Source organism: Otolemur garnettii, unplaced genomic scaffold, assembly GCF_000181295.1.
Source record: "Otolemur garnettii isolate 467f Iridium unplaced genomic scaffold, OtoGar3 scaffold00013, whole genome shotgun sequence".
Taxonomy (NCBI): Eukaryota; Metazoa; Chordata; class Mammalia; order Primates; family Galagidae; genus Otolemur; species Otolemur garnettii.
The window spans coordinates 5871991-5895941 of NW_003852408.1; the positions used below are offsets into that span (position 1 = coordinate 5871991).

The 23951-nt window shown below is 42.1% G+C and overlaps 2 protein-coding genes across 2 annotated transcripts in view; one reads left to right on the forward strand and one right to left on the reverse strand.

The window, feature by feature from the left end:
* Nucleotides 1–5073: 5073 nt before the first annotated feature.
* COL4A3 (collagen type IV alpha 3 chain) overlaps nt 5074–23951 on the reverse strand; it is a 146201-nt gene continuing 127323 nt past the window's right edge. Inside the window, exons 41-51 of the mRNA XM_012802111.2 lie at nt 22989–23174; nt 22311–22441; nt 18951–19023; nt 15701–15772; nt 15487–15612; nt 14574–14672; nt 12381–12590; nt 10710–10887; nt 10469–10583; nt 8563–8735; nt 5074–7640 (exon numbers count right to left, since the gene is read on the reverse strand). Of these exons, the coding sequence (XP_012657565.1) occupies nt 7556–7640; nt 8563–8735; nt 10469–10583; nt 10710–10887; nt 12381–12590; nt 14574–14672; nt 15487–15612; nt 15701–15772; nt 18951–19023; nt 22311–22441; nt 22989–23174 (1448 nt within the window). The 3' untranslated portion in view covers nt 5074–7555. The remainder of the gene's footprint in view (nt 7641–8562; nt 8736–10468; nt 10584–10709; nt 10888–12380; nt 12591–14573; nt 14673–15486; nt 15613–15700; nt 15773–18950; nt 19024–22310; nt 22442–22988; nt 23175–23951) is intronic.
* LOC100957811 (protein BEX4-like) lies at nt 16609–17185 on the forward strand. The gene has a single exon (XM_003784891.3). It carries the CDS (start codon nt 16795–16797, stop codon nt 17152–17154), a length of 360 nt encoding a protein of 119 aa, XP_003784939.1. The 5' UTR covers nt 16609–16794; the 3' UTR covers nt 17155–17185.

Consider the following 23951-nt stretch of genomic DNA (forward strand, 5'->3'; position numbering starts at 1 on the left):
AGTATATATATCTTGCTGAATAGTGTCTGGGCAACAGGTGATCTTCTGGGGTATGAGAGGTTAATCACAATGCTGATACAGCTGTATGAGATGGAGACTGGAGGCCTCTGCTGCTTTCTTTTTTTATGTGTGTGTGTGCAGTGTTTGGCCTGGGCTGGGTTTGAACCAGCCACCTCTAGCAAATGGTATGTGGCCAGTGCCCTACTTCTTTGAGCCACAGGCCCCACCTCTGCTGCTTTCTTAGACTCTGCAGGCTTGAGAGCCTAAATGTCTCCTCAGGCTGCTTAAAAAACACTGTTATCCTTGGCTAAGCAGAAGCTTTCCCAGGAAAGCACTTGTCGCTGGGATCTCTCCTGAAGTGGCTACTCCCTTATCACCAAACCTGGTCTCACTCTATGCCGCTGAGGGCCAAGGCTGTAATCTGCCAAACACTGAGAAATCTCTGCTCTTCCCCAGCGTCTCAGTCCCCACCTTTGGGCTGCTTAGTCACTAGGTTACTCGCCAGAGGTCTCCCAGCTGATCCTCACACTGCTTAAGGCCTTTCCTGTTTACAATCTCACTGTTGCCGTAGTTACAGCTACAGGCGGCCTCCATCTGAACAAATGCACCCACCACTTGCCAGTTGTCCACTGTTTATATCTCCTTGTAGGGTCTGGAAGTCTCTCCCTGTCTCCCTGTGTCCCCAAAGGGACGTTTTTGGGCAGATCCAGCCAGAGATGCCCGGAGTCTTCTCTCCCCATTCTCACCACGCCCAGTTGCCAAGAAGCTGTTACTCAGCTGCCATCTTCTCCAGCCAGTCAACCCTCCACTTCTTAATCACTTGAAAGTTGGTTTTTATTCCTGTCCCCCCACCAAAGAAAAACCATTTTGAAATAACTTTTAAATGAACATTGTGATCCACTAATCCAACCTAATGTCTTCTCTGATGATCTGGATCCTCCTTTATCTTCCTACCTCGTTTGATTTTGTTAAATTAAAGAGACAAAGTATTGTTCCTCAAAGGTGTACCTAACACCATCTGCTGGTAGATTCTCAAAGGAGGCAAAAAGCATTTTCCCTCCCTTACATGGGAATTGTGACCCGTCATTTTGTGCAATATAGATTCATGGTGGGTTTTCTCTGAATCTAAACTAGCACATCTGTCTAGTCTCACCCTGTTGCGGGTTCCAGCCACTTCTTCCGTGCATCCCACTGGAGCTTTGATCTCCGTAGGATTTTAAACTCAATTACCCTCCCCCGCTTTCAATCCAGATACCTTCTTCTGAATTCCTTTTTTTTGGCTAGAGCTGGGTTTGAACCCACTAGCTCCAGCATATGGGGCCAGTGCCCTACTCCTTTGAGCCACCGGAGCTGCCCTCCTGAATTCCTTTTTTTCAGTTAACAGGAAGATTATTTTTCAAGTCATCAAGGTTCAAAATAATTGACATTGTCTCTTTCCCTGCCTCCCATCACCTTGGATGGTTAGTGTTAGGTGCCCACTTGGTTGGAGTAAAGCATGCCCAGACAGGTGGTAAAGTGTAATTGATGGGCATGCCTGCGAGGGTGTTTGCGAAAGAGATTGGCGTTTGAATCAGTGATTGAGACAGATCCTCCCTCACCCAATATAGGTAGGCACCATGGAATCAGCTGTGGGCCCCTGTGGATAAAAAGAGGAAAGAGGAATTTGCTCTCTCTCTTCTAGAGCTGGGGCATCCATCTTCTGCTCTTGGACATCAGAACTTTAGATTCTGTGGTCCTTGGACTCTGGGACTTGTACTAGCAGCCCCCTAGGTTCTCAGGCCCTTGAACTTAGACTAAGCCATGCTGCCATCTTTCCTGGTTCTTTGCCTTTCAGATGACTTATCAGGGGACTTCTCAACCTCCACAATTGTGTGAGACCATTCCCACAATAAATCCCCTTTCATAGATCTGTTTATCCGTCTTTCCATCCATCTGTCCTACTTGATTCTGTTCCTTTGGCGAACCCTGACTAATGCATCCCCCACCCTCAGAAGTCTCCCTCTTCAGTGCCAGCTGTAGACTTTTCCTGTCCATTCTGTACCTACTGCTAGATGATTACCTATCACTTGAGCTGTCATCCCTTCAGTTGGTCTCCCCATCTCCAGTCTTTTTCTGTCTGTATATCCTCCTAGACCTTGGGTCTACAAAGAGTCTTATTTTTACACATTGTAACATTCCAACAGATAATTTATGGTTATCTACAAAACAAAAGTCCACAATAGCAATCCAATGATTTTTACAGTGGAAACTATGAAGTAGCCTGACAAGTGTAGTAGATTTTCCAAGTTATCATTAATAAGATAATTCCACTCTTTTGCTCAAAATTTTTACTGAATCTCTAATAGCAATCAATGAAGTACAAGTTCAACCTAGTATTCTAAACTCTCCCTAACATGGCCTTAACCTTCTGCAACGCCACTGTATTTACCACTGTGTGTGTATAATCATACAAGGTCAATTAAGTTGAGAAGTCACCCTAGAAAAAGTGCTACATACCTCATTGCTGAATATCTTTACAGTCACCCTCAAAGTACTTCCCTTGGGAAGCTATGCACTGACGCTAGTGCCTAGTCCACCCTTCAAAGTACTTTTCCTAGGATGAATTTGTGAACTTAATTGTCAGATCTTTGTATGACAGCGGCTGTATTAGCCATTCCAGAAAAAGAATTCTGAAGTTGCTTTGAAAGGTACTGGCATCGGTGCGTAGCTTCCCAAGAGGAGTACCTTAAGTGTGACCGTCATGATATTCAGCAATGAAGTACGTAGCACTTTTTCTAAGATAAGTTTGCAAATTTAATTGTTTGACCTTGTATATCATATATTCTTGGCCTTTACTTTTTCCCTGAGATCGCTTCGTTTTTTTCATAAGTGTTTCCCTTTGTCTATGTTGTTTCTGCAACGTAGAATGCCACTCTGCCTCTGACTACCTTCTGCTTTTTTTTTTCATACGAAGTCTCACTAGGTTGCCCTTGGTAGAGTGCCATGGCATCACAGCTCACAGCAACCTCAAACGATTGGGCTTAAGCAATTCTTTTGCCTCAGCCTCCCAAGTAGCTGGAACTACAGGCACCCACCACAGCTATTTTTGTTATAGTTGTCATTATTGTGTAGCAGGCCCGGGCCAAGTTCAAACCCGCCAGCCCCGGTGTGTGTGGCCAGTGCCCTAACCATGGGCACCAAGCTGACCTTCTGCTTCTTGATATCCTAACTGCACTTTAAGGACTACTTAAATGTCCACTGTCTAATGAATTATTTCCTAAGGACTCCAACTTTGAACCCGGATTTGGTGTCTTTCATGACACCATATTCTGTACAGTGTTATAACCATCCGTGTATTTGTCTTATCTTCCCATACTAGATTGTAAACTTCATGTTTATCAGGTAAACTTACGCTTACTTCATGAATGTCTCGCTCATCTGAGTAGATGCTGCGAAGCCACATTGCTGAGCATGCTGTAGATCTCGTATAGAAAGGAATCAGACCATTTCCTCGTTTGACCCATGTATCAGAATTGAAAATAGTTCCAAAGTAATACTTCTAAAAAGGTTTTGAGCAATGCCAACATTTTTAGAAAAATAATAGTCTGTAATATGCTAGGGAGGATCATATTTACCTGAGTGTTTAAATTTAGCCTCATTATTGAAAATCAGTTATCTTTTCCTCTGTTTGCCTGACTGTTAGTTTCCAATAGGCAGAGCTGGGATTGGTGTGAGATGAGTTAGGACGGTGCTTAGGGCACAAATTGAAGAAGGTACTCACTCTTCTGTCAGTGCCCTGCTAACAGGTTGCTAAGAACCCGTTAGAGAAGGATCAAAATGTTTCTGAACAAGCATGTAAGTCTAGAGAAAGAGAATGTGCTCAAACTCAGTATTTGTTCTTTTGCTTACCTGCAGTAGAAATAAGTTCATTAAATGAATTTTACTCAAAATGCTTTCAGATTATTTTAGCCCTGTTATGAGAGTGTTTCTAAAATATTTGGGTGAGCAATTTCCTTGGTCTCCTAGAATTATTACCAGGATCGCTGTTTATTCATTCTGTTTACTCCCTTGATTACATCTTTTTATCATTGAACACAGCCTGGAGGGTCCTTCCTTATGAGATTTCATATTTTGTTGTTTTTTGTTTTTGTTTAAACACTATTTAAAAGTGACAGATGTTCAGCCTCACTGATAGTGAACAAAATGTAAATAAATTAAAACAGTGAGGTAGGCAAAGATGTAAGGGAACAGCAATATTCATTATTGGTAACGGCATAAGGAACTAAGTGTTTTCATTACATTGTTGGTGTAGCTGAGCATTCTGAACTTTTCTGGAGAACATTTTTGTGTATACAGTGTATCAAAAGCCTAAGCTCAGTGTGAATGCTTTGATTCTGTGGAAATAATTGAACAAATGTGAAGTGACATAGGAACAGTAATTGAGGATTGACTTTTAACCCCATACAATGGATGTTGGTACAAATAATGATTAATTCGCAGCTATTGGAATGAAAACATGTCCACAGTGTATTAAGTAAAAAAGAAAGAAAGAAAGAAAGAAACATCGGATGAGAAATAACAGGCTTTTATCTAATTTTTGTTTTAAAATACATTTATTAGAAAAAAGTCTGGAAGGGTTTATACCTTAATTTAACAGTTATCTTGAGTGAGGGTCGGGACTATATCATGGCAGTTTTTATCTTCTTCATAACTTCTGTATTGTCTATTTTTATAGGGAACATCCATTATTTTTACAATCCAAAAATAATCTCCATTTTTAAAAAAAAGAAGACCATATGCCATTTTTTTCAATTTTATTCTTAGGTATTACAACAAAATAATATTTTGGATATAATTACAGAAATATTAGTACATTAAAATATTATAATCTTATCAGGATATAACAATATAAAATATCCAGTATATTTTAAATATATCTCATTTGGTTATAGAGTAAATATTAAATTAAGTTTAGTAGCAAGTTATATTTGATACATAGAAAATCTTTGTAAGTTAGCAAGAAAATTCAAATGTAAGCATTACTTTAATACCTTTATAAATAAGTTATTTAATGTTTATCTTGCAGAAAGACCTCTGAGAAATCCATTATTTTAGCACACTGTGAAATTCCAAAGTTGAAGCCTCAAATTGAAAAGAAACAAGGTACTTACATTTTATCTGTAATGTTACATCTTCCTAATTTTATAAGCTACTCATATTTATCTGGGAAGTAATGCACATGAGTGGTATTTTAATGCCGAAGCACTTGGAAGTAAAGTCTTAGAAGTATGACTGAACAACTGTTCACATGGCTTCGTTGGAATTTAAGGTTTGAGCATCACTTGTCTTCCTCAGAAGGTAAATACTGTGAGAGGGCATGAGGAGAAGGAAGCTGAGGGACCAGCAGCAGCCAGTCATTTGGCATTAGCACCAATCTGGGGCTCTACTTCAAGGAAAAATAGATTTCCTTCAGGTCACCTGTGATTCTGGACTTTTAAGAGAGGCAGGCATGGTTGGAGCAACTGTGGCCCTCCCGGGGAACTAAGAGCCTGCAGCGTTGTTTTAGTCTCTGGAGTGCGTCAGAATCACATGGAAGGCTTGTGATTTGGGGGCCCTACCCCCAGAGTTTCTGAGTCTGCAGGTCTGGAGTGGACCATAGAATCTGCATTTGTAATAAGTTCCCAGACATCTTGAGAACTAGTATCCTGAAGGGGTTTGTGGAGATTAGCTATCCCCGTATCCCACTACAGTACAATATTTTTATAGCAGAAAAGTTTTAATCTAAGTAAAACGCTGCACATGTTAGTTTAGATGTAAAAATGACGACAGCAATCAGGTGAGCAGCGAAGAATGAAAATCTGGTCACAGCCTGTGCTGTCTTCTCGTCTTAGGTATTTACTTACAAAGCAATTGAGATCGAAGCAATAGCTGAATTTAAATATTAGCACCACCAGCTCCACCTAGGTGGATTAGGAAGCATCTTCAAAGCTTTGTCTGGGATGCCTGGCCTCTCAGACTCATGAACAGTGCTATCATCAAGTATAAATGGGTCTTAATGTTTGGTGCATCTTTGTTTTCTTAACATTGTTCAGACCTCAGCTTCTTGGATGACTGAGAGGAGCTTGAAGTCTTCAGCATTCCCTGGGCACAGTCCTTATTTTTAAACCTGTTCTCAGGCCTGCTGAATTATGATGATGAAATACAAAAACAGTGACAACGTAAGAAAAAAGGGGAAGAGGTAAGCAACTCACACAAGTCAGATTCTTAGTCACCTTTTCTGGGTTGTTAGATCAGAAACAAGACTCTTTCGTCCTCTTTTTGTCTCTATAATTTAGTACAGTGCCTGAGACATGGCTTGATTCTGAATAAAATTTTTGTTAAATCAGATGTAATAACCTTGGGAATGGATCAACACACTGAAAAGAAAGTTTTAAGACAGACAGCTGCCAAGTTATACAATTAGTACATTAAGATTTTTAAACAGTGGATTCTTTCAATATGACTTAGAAGAATATATGACATAAAACATTTTTATAAAGGAAGAATTAGGAAAGTAACAAAGGAATATAAATTTATAAAACCCAGAGCAATGAAATACTTAGAGCAAAGAAAAAATATTCTGAGCCTGATAAACCAACAAGTGCCTGAAGTTCTTTCATGGAGGAGTATTGAACCAGACACTTACATAAGGTATGCACCATTGTTTACAGGGAGGGAGATAAAGTGCTCATCTCGTAAGTAGTGTCCTTGTTTGCATGTGCTAGTAAAAGAGAAGTTAAAGTTAAACACAGTTCATAGTATGTGTGTCGCAATATCCTGTTAAATTTAATTCAGTAGGGGAAATGTTTATCTACCTGGAATACAAGCAAGCTTCGTAGCTGCCGTGAAATGAAGTCAATAAAAAACCCCAAAATTTCTTTGAAAAAATACAAAACAAAGCCATACAGCATTTGCAAGGCTGTTATGGTTCCATTCAGGGAATCCCCTTTTGCCTTTAGTCTTGGGTAAGTTTTGAAAGTCCTGGAAAATCCATGAACCTCACTTCAAGTCTGTGTTCCCTCAGGCCTTAGGTTACTCAACAGGTCTGAAAGTCCAGTTTTATTCCTGATGCCTCAGTATTCCACATGCCCCCATTCTCTACTCAGGTGTCAAGTGCAGGGGTGACTGGGCAACCTAAGACTGATGTAGCCTCCCTGAGTCTCAAGGACTGGAAGAGAAAAAGACAAATGTTGGGAATGGAGCGAACCAAGTATTTCTTAACTTGAAGCATTCAGAGTCCATACAGCCACCATTTCCATAGAGTGTGGGATGCAAGTGGATAGGCTTTCAGTGATACCTTGTGAAAGTTGCTGCCTTGCTACAGGGAACTTTGAAATAGCACAGATTTAGAGGCCAAGATCCCAGAACTAACTTAAAAGAAATGCTCTGTTGTGTGGGGGAACAGATCGAAACTTTGTACTAAGCCATCATAGAGCAGTATTGTTTGGTTAGAGAAAATACCTAAATGAAAGCATGTTCTGAGACATGACTTTGTTCTTGAGGATGAAAAATAGTAGTTCTGCTTTCTTTGATTTCTTCAGTGTCTTCTCTTCATGCACACCTGACAGCGACTTATTATTTTTTCTAATTCCCCAGCTTTCACAGTTGATGGAATAGGTTTTCTGAAATAAAAGCAAATCAGAAAGTAGCCCTGATTTATAAATAAAAAGGGAATTTTTGCTGTGTTTGAGTTTTACTAATCAATATTACAGCTATCTTAAAATTTATTACAGAAATAGCTCCCGTTGTGGAAGAGGAGTACCTCTGAAAAGCTGTATATGTTGGCGTTTTATAATTTTACTCATGTTTCAACAGCACTAAAGAAACAGAGGCTTTGATGAAAGCTTACAAACCATCTTGTTTTCCTTTTTTTTTTTTTTTTTTTTTTTGAGACAGAGCCTCAAGCTGTCCCCCTGGGTAGAGTGCCGTGGCATTACAGCTCACAGCAACCTCCAACTCCTGGGCTCAAGCGAGTCTCCTGCCTCCGCCTCCCAAGTAGCTGGGACCACAGGCGTCCGCCACAACGCCCGGCTATTTTTTGGTTGCAGCCGTCATTGTTGTTTGGCGGGTCCGGGCTGGGGATTCGAACCCGCCACCTTAGGTGTATGTGGCTGACGCCTTAGCCGGTTGAGCTATAGGCGCCGAGCCCCATCTTGTTTTCCTAATAAAGACTATGCCTACCCTTTCAGTATGCGTTATTTATTCCCAAGCAAATTATATACGACTAAATATAGTAAATTAAGATTAGGCGGGCATTCCATGGTTTTATCCAATAAGTTAGTATACATTTATATATAAATATTAAATATGTTTAGTGATGACACAACACAGATTTTGTCCTTATTGGTGGTATGGAATCATGCCTACTTGTTGATTCAAGAACACCTGTGAACTGGGAGTGCCAGGGTAAACAGGATTTTCTTGGCATGGGGGAGTTTTTAAAATGTGAGCACATGGACACGTTGGTAAAGAAAAGCTGACATGGCAGCCTTTGAATAGTTGGGCAACTGAACCATCACATTAAACTTGACACTGAATAGTTACCTGAACATTCTTTCTGGGTTTAGTGAAGCCATCCAGAAACTGTAGGAATTGGAATAGTAGTTGCATGTTCCTCTTCCGTGACATTCTAGAAATGGACTGGCTCGGAATTCTTGTAAGCAGGAGCCAGGAGATGACAGCGCTTGCCCAGCACCCTCAGAACCGGCACTTGTGAACTATCACAATAAAAAAATCTGAATAAAAACTCTTGTCTGTTGGGGCTTACATTTTCAATTCTCTATTTTTTTTTTTGTAATGTAAGATAGTAAGAAAAATTTTAAAACCCAGAAAGCATCAGTTAAATTTTTTGTAAACTTTATCCAGATTTGCTAATACTCCAGGTCTCTTCCAGGTTGAGGGATAGTTACCAAAAAGAAAGCTACCCTGGCTTGCTCAGTGGTTATGTCTCCAGCCACATGCACCGAGGCTGGTGGGTTCAAACCCAGCCCAGGACTGCTAAACAGCAATGACAACTGTAACAAAAAACAGCCAGGTGTTGTGGTGGGTGCCTGTATTCCCAGCTACTTGGGAGGCTGAGGCAAGAAAACCGCTTAAGCCCAAGAGTTTGAGGTTGCTGCGAATTGTGATGTTACAGCACTCTACTGAGGGTGACATAATGAGACTCTGTCTGAAAAAAAAAAAAAAAGCAACCCTGCTCCTTCTTCAGGGAGGCTTCTCCTCCAGATCTGTCTGCCTTACTCGTCCTTCTGAGTTCCGAGTCACTGGGACCCGGGAAAGGCTTTCGATGGCTTGTCCCGCCGTTTCTCACCCTATCTTGCCATCTTCCCTTCCCAGTACCCTCCCCCACCTGAACTGTTACTGCTCTTGTTATCTTTATCTCTCTGCTGCTTGTCTTACCTTCCTCACTAGAATAGGAACGTCATGAAAACAGGAATCTTGGATCCTGGCATCTTTATCCCCTAAAGCAGTCATGGCATGTGGCAGGTGTTCAGTAATTGCTACCAGGTGGGTGTAGTGGCTCACGCCTCTAATCCTAGCACTCTGGGAGGTTGAGGTGGATGCATTACCTGAACTCAGGAGTTCGAGACCAGCCTGACCAAAGCAAGACTCCATCTCTACTAGAAATAGAAAAACTAGCCAGGAGTTGTGGTGGATGCCTGTAGTCCCAGCTACCCAGGAGGCTGAGACAAGAAGACTGCTTGAGCCCAAGAGTTTGAGGTTGCTGTGAGCTATGGTGGCCACTGAATTCTACCAAGGGTGACAGAGTGAGACTCTGTCTCAAAAAAAAAAAATTGCCTTAGTGATTGAGTGGGCAGCTGTGAATGAAGAAGGGGGAGTATTGCATGGTAAGTGATGCTTCACAGAATATTAACATAGACAGCCACATGCCTGCGGCTGGCTGGCCTGCAGCCTTCTTCGTTTGGCATCTACGTGTGGAGGATTTCTCTTAAAGGCAGCTTTTCTTTGTTCTCATCTTCATATGTACAGCAGACACACAGACTTTGAAACAGACAGACCTTGGTTCAAACCTTAGCTTTACTCCTTAAGACGCTGAAGGAAAGTACTTGGCTTCATTCTTATTTGTAAAAGGGCAGGTGGTAGAAGCTACCTTGCAGGGTTTTCATAAGGATTACAGAGGACATGTATATAAAGCAGCTGTCACATAAAACAGGTATACCATCACCAGCAAATGGAACCTACTACTCACCTAAATGTCATGATTTAGAATTTGTAGATAATCTCCTCTGAAAAAAATCAATATCTTAAAATGTGCTTATCGAAGTAACTGAAAAATTTTCTAAGAAAACAATATTTGCTGATTTCAGGCAAATGTCTGTGGCATGTTTTACACAGCGATGTTGGGTGGCACCGGTTCTGGGGGCCACATTTACCCAGCACAACGTAAGATCTATAGGTCATCTTTACTGTGACTCTCCTGTCCCCTTACCATGATGAAAGAAAATCCTGTCCAGAGAGAACTCCAGCCTTGGGGACATGGAGGGATGTCCGTGGTTTGGCTGTGGATGGCTATGGCAATCGCGGGGCCTTCACAGACAGTGCATCTGGAACACGGAACAGACACTATGGCAGCATCACCACTTCCTGCAACGTGAGGTGCCTCCTTACACGCCATTACGCGGGAACCCATCCGCTTGGTCCCATTCAGAACTAAGGGATTAGAGCTTTACCTGCTAATATACGGCTCCACGGCCCTGCCAGTAATTGGAGCCATGTCCATTGGCATCAGAGCTGGTGTTGACAGCCAGTATGAATAATCATTTCGAGACGCGAAGCTACACACATTGTTGATGTTACAGAATAAGAATGGCATTGTGGTAAATCGCTGCAGGCAGCTGCCGAGCGTGCCTAATAAAACATCAGACTGAGTGTCGTTTTCCGGGAGTTAAAAGTTATTTTCAGTATCACTGCTACATAGAGATTGGTTAAAAGATAACCTTTGGCAAAAACTGGGCAAAGACAACATAAAAGAGTTATTTGCAAAATGTTCCATAGTATTGAAAAGTTTTCATTCAGGCAGAAATCAAAGATCTGATAGGCAAACAAATCCTCTTTCTGCCACCTTTAATACTTCCTGTGGCTCCTTCCAATCAGTCTGAAATCTGACAGCTGGCATTGGTCAGTTGGGACAATGTTTTTGGTTCAGAGTATTCCCAGTTAACTCCTATAAATATAATAGCTAATGACCAGATAAAACTTCAGCAAAGATGTTACTTTTGAGATTAAAAAGGTAGTGTTAGTGCTAGTGGGCCTTGGCTAAGACAAAGGTGTCAGGCCTAAGCTATAATAAAAAAATTGGCTCGGCGCCTATAGCTCAACCGGCTAAGGCGCCAGCCACGTACACCTAAGGTGGCGGGTTCGAATCCCCAGCCCGGGCCCGCCAAACAACAATGACGGCTGCAACCAAAAAATAGCCGGGCGTTGTGGCGGGCGCCTGTGGTCCCAGCTACATGGGAGGCGGAGGCAGGAGACTCGCTTGAGCCCAGGAGTTGGAGGTTGCTGTGAGCTGTAATGCCACGGCACTCTACCCAGGGGGACAGCTTGAGGCTCTGTCTCAAAAAAAAAAAAAAAAATACCAGTTAACTCTTGGCAAATATCCAGACTGCAAGCTTTCAAAAAAAAGAAGTCTAGTTCACTCTGAAGATAGATGGGAAAGTACTAATTAATTTCTTGCTTCTAGTTCACTCCAGGTTTCTTGCTTGTCTAACTCCTTGGAAACAGACCAGGAGGTACTAACTGTTCCTGGACTGACTTAAACAATACCAGGTGGGGGAAAGTACTGAAACTAAGATGTATCGGGGAAAATATTAAATCAAAGATGTATGACGTATGGCTAAACTAACTGCAAAATTCTGCTTCTGTACATTGCTCGCTTGCTACCCTACCCAAATGCACCTGGATAGCCTGCGTGCCAACCAGGATGCAGACCAAGCCTTAAAAACCTGACCCCTTAAGCAACTGGGGCTACTCTCAGAAACCCTACATTGGGACACTGAGGCAGTCATTGGCTGGCTCTTCAATAAAAGGACTCCTCTTTAAATTTAACTTGTTTGGCAGTGTGGTGTTTGTGGAACTCCTGGGCACAACAATAGGTGGTTGAAGTGAAAATTGTTTGCATTGAAGAGGATGAGCTAGGCTGGTGTTCACCAGCTGGGAAAGTGCTTTTTCCAGGCTTTTGCATTTCAGAATAAAAATTAAGACATGAAGCCAATGTCTTATTTACTCTCCTTAAAACATGCTGGAAGACACTCAGGGTCCTTTGTACTTAATTTCAGAGAGAAGCACCCCTTCCTGTGACAACTTACAATCTTGATATGGAACAACACAACTGGAAGCATTACCAAGGTCTTGTCCGTGTGCTCTTTCATTTCCTTGTACAAAAAGAAGGGAAAACCCACTATAGAGCGGCTCTGTCCCGTCTGGACATGCAGGAATGGCTGTTGTTTGACTGTGTCGGGTGAAGACAAAGCCTCTTATTGTCCTGGTTGCAGGTTGTCCAGTGTCTCCAGGTCTTCCTTTCAAACCTGGCAATCCATCCAACCCAGGTGGGCCTTCAAAAAACAGGTTATAAATGTTGCAACACACACAAAATCTCAAACATGCTTTTTCAGAATACTAATTTAAATGTGTGTATACATGGAGAGAAGGTGCTCCCAAAATGTATACGCACTCTAAGAAAAGAAAAACCAGTTAAGCTAGTAAAACTGAATATCCAGTATATACCAATAACAAAAGAGAAATATTAGTCATGTTAAACGCTTGCTACAATTGCAGAAATCAAACATGACTTGAGGATTCTAAGGTTAATACAGTTATATCATCTTTCTTAAAATGTGTACACCTTTTTGGTACCCCCCCCCCCGTGTGTGTATTTAATCAGGGGTGCCAAATATATATATATATACACATATATCCCCAAATATATATATGTACACCCAAACATAAAAGGGAATCTTAGAGAAGCATAGTTTATAAAATGGTTAAAACAATATTATTAAATGTTAAACAGTGCCTACTGCCTCTCATTACAGATATTAGTGTATATCTTAGGAAGATTTTAAATTCCCTTGTAATGCCTAACACAGAGGCCTGTATTTGATAGGTCTTTTTTTTTTTTTTTGGTAGGTCTTATATGTTGAATGTCTTTTGTGGACAAATGATTGACATCTATAATATAAGAGAAAAACAAATCAAGTTAAATATCTAAAACTTAAAAGTCTATTTAAATGGATAATAAAAATTTACTTATGCTTTTGATAAATTAGTGAACAATCCTGGAAAACACTGAAAGTTCTTTTTAAAGCTGTAAACTTGTAGAAAGTTCTTGCCAAAGGTAGATACTGATCCGGGTATCCAACAGACACATACAGGAATAGATTATGCTCAGGATGAAACATTTCAGAGACTCCTTTTCAGGACACACATGAATTACTGAATTGTATTCAAAAAGGGCATAGTTAAAAGACAGCTTTCCTAAGTAAGGATACTAATTTGCTTTTGTAATCACATCAAGATTAATATTTTTCTGACTATGTACTAACATACCATTCTGATAAGTAGTTATTAACTGAAGAAAATTAAAATATTTCTCTCTTAAATATCTAGGATTGTTGCGTTAAAGACACTGCAGGGAGGGGACTCTCTTCTTGCCCACTCCACCTCTTCTTACTTGAAGACAGAAGTCTATGGCCGTACCGCCCTGAGCGCGCCTGATCTCATCTGAAGACAGAAATGCACGTTGGTGCTTGCTTATAAACTCCGAGATAGGAGCAGCTGGACCAGAGGAATCTGGGAGCAAACTTTTCTCCCATCCCACAGTTTCCCACCTCTAGGAGCCTGAAGCTGCTTGTTCCTTTGTCTTGTCACTGTACTAAGATTTTTTTTTTTTTTTTGGCAGTTTTTGGCCTGGGCTGGGTTTGAACCTGCCACCTCCTGCATATGGGCTGGCGCCCTACTCCTTTGAGCCACAGGCGCTGCCACTGTGCTAAGATTTATTGTCCTTTGTTGAAATACCATTTAAGGCAGAGCTCCAAACCACTGTCTTGGAAGATACATTTCAATTGAGATTTCTCTCTCTCTTGATATGCACTGTGTGTATTAAAATTAATTTGCTTTTTGTTTTTTCTTATTGATCTGCCTTTTGTTTTGGGAGAGTGTCTCATCTACAACCTTATGAGACTGAGAAAAGATTATGTATTTTCTTCCCATCCTCAATAACAACTCCTATTGACTTCTCTGAAAACAGAACACCCACTAGCCTTTCATTAGTTCTGCTTGTCCTCAGGTGAGCTGTGCATCAGGCTGAAGATTTGTAGCACATCTGCCCAGCTAAGAGGTAGGTAGAAAGAATAGTGTATTCCAGTAATTCTTGATTTTACATCTTCCAAGTAAACATGTGGTCCTTGGCCTTTGCTCCAATATGAACAACATAACTAAGAGGCCTAGATTACTCTTGTGGTCATCGCCCCACAGCAAGACTTCTCTGTGTATTGACAGAGCACTTCTCCAGTGAAGGACACAGGCTGTTTGTTTACCTTGTTCTCCTTTAGAACCTTTGTTGCCTTTTTCTCCAACTGGTCCAGGAGTTCCCGGTTTTCCATCCTTGCCTGGTTTACCTCTTGGCCCACAAGGTCCTAGGCAAACACCAACACTGCATTGGATGCCGTCATAGTGGATGAAAGGTGAGGCAGGCAGCCCTCCCCTTAACCTGAGGCTTTCCCAGTGTCAGCAGTCAAAGTGCTGTATCCCAGGAAGACCTGGGCAAGCTGAAATGATTCATCCCTAACTTGTCACCACTACTACCCAGGAAAAAATACCCTCCAAATGAACTATGCCTATGTTAAATACAGCAGTTTAAAATTGTACTAGCATTTTCATTTATGTTCTTCCAGGACTCACTATGCCCACATACTGATCAAACTCAGTAATTCCTTTCTTGTCTCACGTGATTCAGACAAACGTAAACCATAATAATTCAGAAGCTTCTTACAGTATGCTAAGCCTAGAGAGAGGGGTCAGTTCGACTTTCAAACACCAATATTTTGAAAATATTTCAAAATCATTTTTTCTAATACTTTGCGATACAAAGTATTTAAAAAGTATAACAATTCACAGAACTCAGGTATGTTCAGGCAAGTATTTAGCTCTTTGACAGTTATCAGAGGACAAAAATATGATAATAATAAATAAGATACAAAAAAACATGCTGCTCTGAAGTGTATTTGCTCAAGTTTATACTGTGAACGATAGTTTTCAATGGATTTCAACGTCTTGTATTTGTATTTGCTGGTTGGGAGTAAGTCAAGCTCATTCCTAAGACTGACGGTGAAAAGCACCATAATGTTCTTCACATTTTCTGTCAAGTTGTATCATTTGCTTCCAAAGCACTTTACAGGTATCCCACTTCCACCACTGCTCAGTGACCAAGTCAACACTGCCAGTCCCCACCTAGGTGTCCAGGGGGCCCCGGAGGCCCCGGCTCTCCTTGCATCCCTGGTTGTCCTGGTGGACCAGGTGGCCCTGGACTTCCTGGAAGGGAGATGACCTTAGCCATGCCAGGGTCTCCACGTACACCTGTTGACATAAACACAAGAAGCAGCAGCTGGCTTCGCTGATGAGTCCCCTTTCATCATGGAGAACAATAGTAATAAAGTATATTTACCAGGAGCTCCTTTTGGTCCAACTGGTCCTGGAGGCCCAGGTGATCCAGGAAATCCTGGATTACCCTTCTCTCCTTAAAAGAAATGAAAAGAAAAGAAAAGAAACAGTGTGACTCCACTTAGAACAATAGGTTTCCTAGCTCTCCCCATTGATGATCGATTCTAAGAGTAAAGACTGGAACTTTTGAGTTCTGTGACATGGCTATAACTTACTTGTGTTTATGTGGGTTTTGGCATTTTATTTGGACCCAATCTGTCATATTTGATCAGTCTAAAATAGGCATTACCGTTCCAAGAATTTGTGTTTACCATTGAAGGGGGAAGGGTTCCTAAGAATTCACTTCTTTTGGGGGGGGGGACAGATTGTCCCTTAGTCCCCTGGGTAAAGTGCCCTGGTGTCACAGTTCACAGTAATGTCAAACTCTGGGCTCGAGCAATCCTCTTGCCTCAGCCTTCTAAATAGCGGACACTACAGGTGCCTGCCACAACACCCAACTAGTTTTTATATTTTTAGTAGAGACAGGGTTTTGCTCTTGCTCAGGCTGGTCTCAAACTCCTGAGCTCAGGAGATCCACCCGACTCAGTGTCCCAGAGTGCTAGGATTACAGTGTGAGCCACCACACCTGGCTCCTAAGAGTTCACTTTTTGAATTCAGAAACCAATTTAATATTTTAGATAAAATACAAGGTCACATGACAGCCTATGCCATTATTTCCTGGTGAATTATATTGCTTGGTTATGGTTATCTGAGTTCACATTCATGTCAGGAACTCTCTTGAGCACATATGGAATATTTAGTTTTATGTAAACTAACAAAATGGTAATGTTTCTTTCTGAATCATAGTCTTTAACATAAGTATCATCACCAAGAGCCATTTATTTGGAGAAATACTATCTTTTTAAGAATCTTGGACTTGCGCGCCAAGGTGCGGCAACGGACGGGTAGCTACTTGCTCACTTCTCGGAGGAGGACCTGCTCCTGCTGGTCCTGAGGGCGGCGGGCCAAGGGCGACCCCGAAATCCGCAGGTCTCCGGGGCTAAGTGTCGCGGCGAGAATCCGGAGGAGGAGGAGACTGCGAGGATAGGCCCAGGAGTAATGGAGTCCAAAATGGAACAAGTAAAAAATCTCAACATGGAAAATAGCAAACAAGAAAATGAAGGAGGAGATCAGGCCGCCGTGCAGAATGAAGAGGAACCCCGCTATTTGGGAGGGGGTGAAGGCCGGAAGCCTGTTACAACTGTCAGACGGGGGCGGGTTTGGCGACTGGTCCCTAATTTTCGATGGGGCATGCCTAATAAGCATGTTGATCACAATGAAGCAGGAGATAATGCAGGAAAGTTTGTAGGGCAGATGATGGAAATCAAGAGAAAGACTAAGGAGCAGCAGGTGAGGAGCTATATGCAATTCCAAACTCCTGAACCTGACAATCATTATGACTTTTGCCTCATACCTTGAATCTTAAGGTTTTCCTTTAGGTTAATAATGCCACTGCTTTACAAACTTGTATTTTTGTGATTTACTTTTTCTGTAAGCCTTCTGGTGTTTCCATTCGATGAGTTTTGACTATTTTGTGACATTCTTAAAGTTTCTGTCAGCTTAGCATTTTCACCCTTTTTAGGAAAATATTCTTTTCCTAATATGAAATTAATAAAGCAGTTTAAAAACCAAAAAAAAAAAAAAGAATCTTGAAATGATATAATGTTATCTGCTTACTTAGACTTTAATACTAAATACAATATTAATAGAAGAATAATTATAGGGCCAATAATTAATTGGCTACTACACTGTGAATTACCCACTTGATAACAGAAGGTATTAATATTTAATATTAAATTATATTAGTCAATATTGGGGAAAGTATTAATATTTACTTACATACACCAGAAGAAGCCTAAATGGTTTTCCCTTAAAGGAATGAAAGTTTACAAATAAAGAAGTACAAAGTTGTCAGAATTGCCAGTGATGGTCTTATTCTCCAAGAGTGTAACTGAACACATTCCATGGAACATATGTCTAAATAACTGATTTTAAGAGTCTCCCCTCTAAATACCTCAAAATTTTCACCAGAATGGTTCCTTCTTTAGTGAGCCTTTACATAGTTTTTAGATCTTAGATATCATATCCTGAGACTTAGGCAAGTGCTGGGCATTACGAATTCTTACTGAGCAGCCTGCCAGACTTCACCAGCCAGTGTCTCTAAAAGCTCCCGGTAATCCATGGCTTTGATTTATTAACTTGCTCTTTTAAGAATCAATGGTTGGTAATCTTAGGACCCTGGGAGGTCAAGGGGGGTGGATTGCTTGAACTCAGGAGTTCGAGACCGGGCTGAGCAAGAGCAGGACTGTGGGCGCCTGTAGTGCTAGCTACTCGGGAGGCTGAGGCAAGAGGATCACTTGTGCCCACAAGTTTCAGGTTGCTGTGAGCTATGATGGGGCGGCACTCTACCAAGGGTGACAAACTGAGACTGTGTCCCCCTCCATAAAAAGAATCAGTGGTTGAAAGTGTTGAAAAAGAGCTATTTTAACTCTACCTTGTCCTCCCTGGAGCCTGGGAAAAGTTTTTCTTCCTGACAATGTGGCTTTGTTTGCACTGGGTAACTTGTTATTTAACATCTTCGTAGTCTGAGAATAAATTCCAGGCCACACAAAAATAATACCCGAAGAATTAATGAGCTAAGACAATGAATCAAATATTTATAACCTTACTTAAGGTCATAGCACATTATGGAAGACTGGAGAACTAAGTGCTTTACCTGAAGTTTAAATTTATGTGTATGAGTATTTTTAACTTAAAACTTCCCCCAAATTATAGAGTTTTGCTTTTGAATTAAAACCATAATACAGATGCCCCTATACAAATGTAAATGCATAAATCTGTGTACAAAAATTGACTTATTCTCCCTCCACTGACAGTTTAATGAATGACACTTTAGACTTTTCAGCCTTTTATAAATTATGAAGGTACCTAGCACATGCATATGTAACAGGCAGCTCAAACAATGCTATTAATATTGGTGTGTTTCCCATCCCCCATCAAAATCCTCAGACTTTAAATTGTTTCCATTTCTAGTTTTCTGATAGTTCCATTCTTAAGTTACAGTTCTAATTTTTAAGCTTCATAGTGAGGTCCTATATGTATTAACCCCAGCTGTCTGTGGCGACTACAGGAGTTCAGTAAAATGCTTGTGTGCCCTAAAATATGAATCATGATTATTGTATTTGCGTGTAAAGAGCAGTGCACAGAAACAGTACCTCTCATGCCTGGAAACCCATAGAATCCAGGATCACCTCTGAGCCCCGGAAGACCTGGGGTTCCTGGTGCTCCCTGTATGTCAAATAAAAAGGAGCAGAACCATAAACAAATGTCAAAAACCACAATATTCATGACAGATTATTTGAAAGCAAGTAGGTATAACATCATGCTGAGAATGAACTGAAGTTGACAGACATCATTTTTACCTTCCGTCAATTGTTTCACTTACCTATAGATCCTCTAGACTATCTTTTTTTTTTTTTTTTTTTTGGAGACAGAGCCTCAAGCTGTCCCCCTGGGTAGAGTGCTATGGTTTCACAGCTCACAACAACCTCCAACTCCTGGGCTCAAGCAAGTCTTCTGTCTCAGCCTCCCAAGTAGCTGGGATTACAGGTGCCTACCACAATGCCCGGCTATTTTTTGGTTGCAGCTGTCGTTGTTTGGTGGGCCCAGGCTGAATTCGAACCCACCACCTTAGGTGTATATGGCTGGCGCCTTAGCCACTTGAGCCACAGGCGCCGAGCCAAGGGGCTCCCTTCTTATGAGACTCACACGAATCTCTCTTATAGCCACGAGATGCTCAAGGGGAGCCCCAGGAGGAGAGAGGAGGAAGCTATATGGTAAAATACATGTCAAATCTCTTATCATGTCCTTCTGAATTGAGGCAAAGCTATTACTTGGAAACAGTGAGCTGGAAGTCATGAAAAATGCCAAGAAAAAAACTGACTTTTGAACCAACTATGTTTGGTTGGATAAGATGGTGAGAAAGAGAGAGGCTGAGCGGGGTGGCTCATGCCTATAATCCTAGCACTCTGGAAGGTGGGGGTGTGGGGGGTAGGGCGGATTGCTTGAGCTCAGAAGTTTGAGACTAGCCTGAGCAAAAGCAAGATCCTATCTCTTCTAAAAATAGAAAAATAGGCCAGAGGATCGTTTGAGCCCAAGAGTTTGAGGTTGCTATGAGCTGACACCACACCACTCTACCCAGGGTGACAGAGTGAGACTCTATCTCAAAAAAAAAAAAGGAGAGTAAGGCCCAGGGGCTCACACCTGTAATCCCAAGGTAATCTCAGGGACTTGGGAGAGTGAGGTGGGAAGATCACTGGAGGCCAGGAGTTCAAGACCAGACTGGGTGACTGAGACCCCATCTCACAAACCCAACACTCTGGCTCTAACCTCTGACTGTTCTCTAGAGGCAAAGGCAAAAGTGGAGAAGGACCTGGTGCCAAGCCTTATCCTGGCACCAGGAGGGAGGCATTCTTTACCAGGAGAGAGCTGTTAAGGGCCTGGGGCCAGCTGAGATATCCATCAGGAATTTTCTTTCAAATGCAAATACAGAAGTCTGTGAAGGACCATGAAAGCTCCTGAGGATTTAAATAGAATCAGGTTTCCAAACCAGACTGTCCACATTCCAGTGCCACGGAAGGACTTGGGACCAGAGTTAGCAACTTTCAAAGAACCATGGAGAACACAGGAAGCATGTGCAGACTGGAGATTCACAAATAATGTCATTTTCCAAAAAATACCTTTCAAAAGGCAGGTTCTAGAAACCAAATACCAAGCGAGCTTGCGAGCTTAATGTGATTTTTAACATGGTAAAAGTACCTCATTGCCCATCACCAGTGATGTCCTGTATTTACATATGAATCCTCAGAGCACAGCTCTCTCCACCACGGCTTTGTGGACAATGTGGCTGGTGCACAGGGCAGCCAAGACAGATGGAAAGCTTGGTGAATGGTCAAATCAAATGGCACTTCATTCAGGAATTAATTATTGCAACTTGCAGAGACAGAACTCTAGGCACACAAAGCTGCTTTGTAAATGTTTCTCAAATAAACAAATGATATCCTGCTTCTTAGTCTAGAAAACTAGACCCTCCTGGTTTGATCCCTGCTTAGCCCTCCAGCCTCCACTGAGGTGTGCTGGTTCCCACCCTGCCTCCAGTAATGGACGGTGTGTTGTGTCACACACACTCATCAGAAGGCCCCTTCCTCCCAGCTCTCCCTGCTTTTCTTGTTGTTCTGGATTACCTCGACACATCTTTCAAGACTTCAGCCAGGCACCATCTCCTCTGGGAGAAACCTTTCCCGAGCACCTTCCATCCACAGACTGGATCAAATCCTGTTCCTCTGCGCATACACAACCCTCCACCATTCCTCTTACCACGCAGTGCAAAAACGTCCTGTCTCCGAATCTGTAGCCTTTACCTTACTGTAGCCTCCTCTGGGGCCAAGGACTGTGCCTTTTTATTTTTCTATCCTTTCATATGGAGCAGACCTCGATAGTGATTGCTGAATCACACTCATCTAGTTAACAGCTGTCTCCAAGAATTTTATGTAAACAGAAGAATCAGCTCACAGAACACAGGGGTGCTGGGGAAGAAGGCTGAGGTATCAAGGGAAAGGGTATAAAGAGAGAGATCTTAGGCTGGGTGCATGGGCCAAAATGAACAAGATGTTGTCTAAGAAAGATAAATGTTTAGTTCTGCATACAGAACTAAACATGAATAAACAAGAAATAAACAACAACGAAAAACTAGACAAGAAAGACCTGAGAAAACTTCATAGGTGTCCATGAGAGCAGGCACATGGGCTACAGCTGCCCATGACTCAGTGTGGAGCCAGCCTCCCCAGCCAGATGGCCCTTGTTTTTAAAGGTAGATTCTGAAAATCAAGTACTGAGAGGTAGAATTCCTAAAATGGTGATGTTCAGGGCAATAGTCTCTTCCCTGCTCTAACCACTTCTGGGAGACTGAGTTCTTACTTCTGGAGGGTATTCATCCCAGGAGCTACATTTTTAAGGGCTATGTTGACAAACTAGGGTGTATTCAGGATAGAAGCAAGGCTGATGAATGATTAAACTGAATTTGATATTTATCCAGTAAGAAAATACTGGAAATAAACGGTAGCTGTTTAGAAACATTGGAAGGTACGGAGGTGGGTGGGAAGTAAAGAGACACAGGATGGTACAGAGAGCTTTGAAAGCATATTAATAGAGGGACAGTGACATTGTCATTTGGAATGATTCCAAACCACTTTTTGAGGTTCCAGTTCGGAGTTGAAACAAGCAAGGGTCAGGAATACTGTCAGGGTGGGTTCCATAAAGACCAGTGTCTAGCGGCCTCTGAGAGGCCAAGTCTTTCCAACTTTAACGATTTTTTGATCTCCTGAACTTTCTGGACTCTTGAAACACACTGCGGGGGTGCATTAAAAATTGTAAATTTCTGCCGCCTTCAAGTACATCTGATCCCAGCAATTGATTTAATATTCTCATATATATAATAATAATCATTATTATGTTAACAATATGTAACAATTATAAGTCAATATTGTATTAATAAGTCAGTAAGTTCCCATACTCACCGGATGACCTGGCAGCCCTCTGTCTCCTGCAGGTCCAGGTCGACCCTCTCGGCCAGGCTGCCCCATAAAACCTTTTTCTCCTTTTAGGCCCTTTGCATGACTCCCTGGAGGTCCAGGGGGACCCGGGTCACCTGAATTCACAAAAAATCCATCAGTATTGTCAGTAAGGGAACCAGGAAGGTTCCATCAGGGATAATTTCTAACCAAAGTACAAACCCTGCACCTCTCATCACCCCAACCATTTTTACCACCCGCCTTCCCTTGGGGCACGTGATGGTACAGCCACAATGAAGGGTGGCCAGTGACACAGGGGGACGGCTGGGACGACGTCCCTCTGACGTCCCTCTGACGAGAGTCTGTTAGAGCAGGTCTGGACCTGTTTTCCTGGAGCCCAGCTCAGTTCCTGCGGCAGTGGAGCTCCTTAAATTCAGGCTGAGTGGACGCCAAACCCTTTTTCAGGCTTGTTAATTTGCTAACAACTAATTCTCAAGCAGACCACTCTGCCTCAACACCTCCCACAGAGATCCCACACTCTGAGTGAGAGCAGCTGGGTGTGGGAGGAAGGGAGAAAATCAGAGGAAAGAAGAAGGAAGGAGGTAGCATGAGGAGGAGGTGGAGAACTTCTGGGGTCAAACATGACTTTCATTCTTTTATACTGTTCAAAGCCAAGCCCGCTACCTGGTTCTCCTCTTGGGCCTGGTGGACCTCGATTTCCTTTCTGGCCAGGGATGACTGCACCAGGCAAACCTGGTGGCCCCGGGAGTCCTCTGATGCCAATGGGCCCTCGAGGCCCCACGTCTCCCATTGGCCCTTTCCTGCCCGGGGGTCCAGGCAAGCCTGGGATTCCCATGTCTCCTTTGGCACCTACAAAGAAGAAGGCCCTGTAGTTGGAATTATAGTTTGTGGTTATCTTTCATAAGGCAGGCACCTGTACTTAAAAGCATTAAGATTCAGAATACGTATTTTAAAAAGAGGCTGGGAAATGAAGCATAAGTCTACGAGAACTGAGTGGAGACTCAGTCTGTCTCTACTTAGCCCTCCGATGTTGGCAAAGTCACTTCAGACCCACTAACTATTTTAAGTCTTGGTTTTCTTGTTTTAAAAATGAAGTTATTGCCTGTCCTAGCTCAGTTCTATAAAGCATGGTCTAAGTTCTAATCTGTTATGTAAATGTAAACCACAATTTTAAGATCTGATGAACTTTTAATTACAGTAATATTGTTTGGTCACTGATAATTTAGTAGAGATTAAAGCTAAACTTTGTAGCACTGATTTGTATATTTGAAGTGCAATCTAACTGTACCCCCAAAAAGAAGCAACAAGATTGCAACCCTTATTGTGTCTTCTGGGAGGGACAAATGTGGCAGAAAATTTGAATTTACCAAAGATCATCCACAAAAGATCATAACTTAAGGCTCAGCTTCTATAGCTTAGCAGCTAGGATGCGAGCCACATACATGGATGGATGGAGCTGGTGGGTTCGAATCCAGCCCCAGCCTGCCAAACAACAACAACTATAAGGAGAAAATAGCCAGGCATTATGGTGGCTGCCTATAGTCCCAGCTACTTGGGAGGATGAGGCAAGAGAATCGCTCAAGAGTTGGAAGTTGGGCTCGGCACCTGTGGCTCAAGTGGCTAAGG

Coding starts and splice junctions, on each gene's coding strand:
- LOC100957811 (XM_003784891.3), top strand. CDS start 16,795: ATGGAGTCCAAAATGGAACAAGTAAAAAATCTCAACATGGAAAATAGC.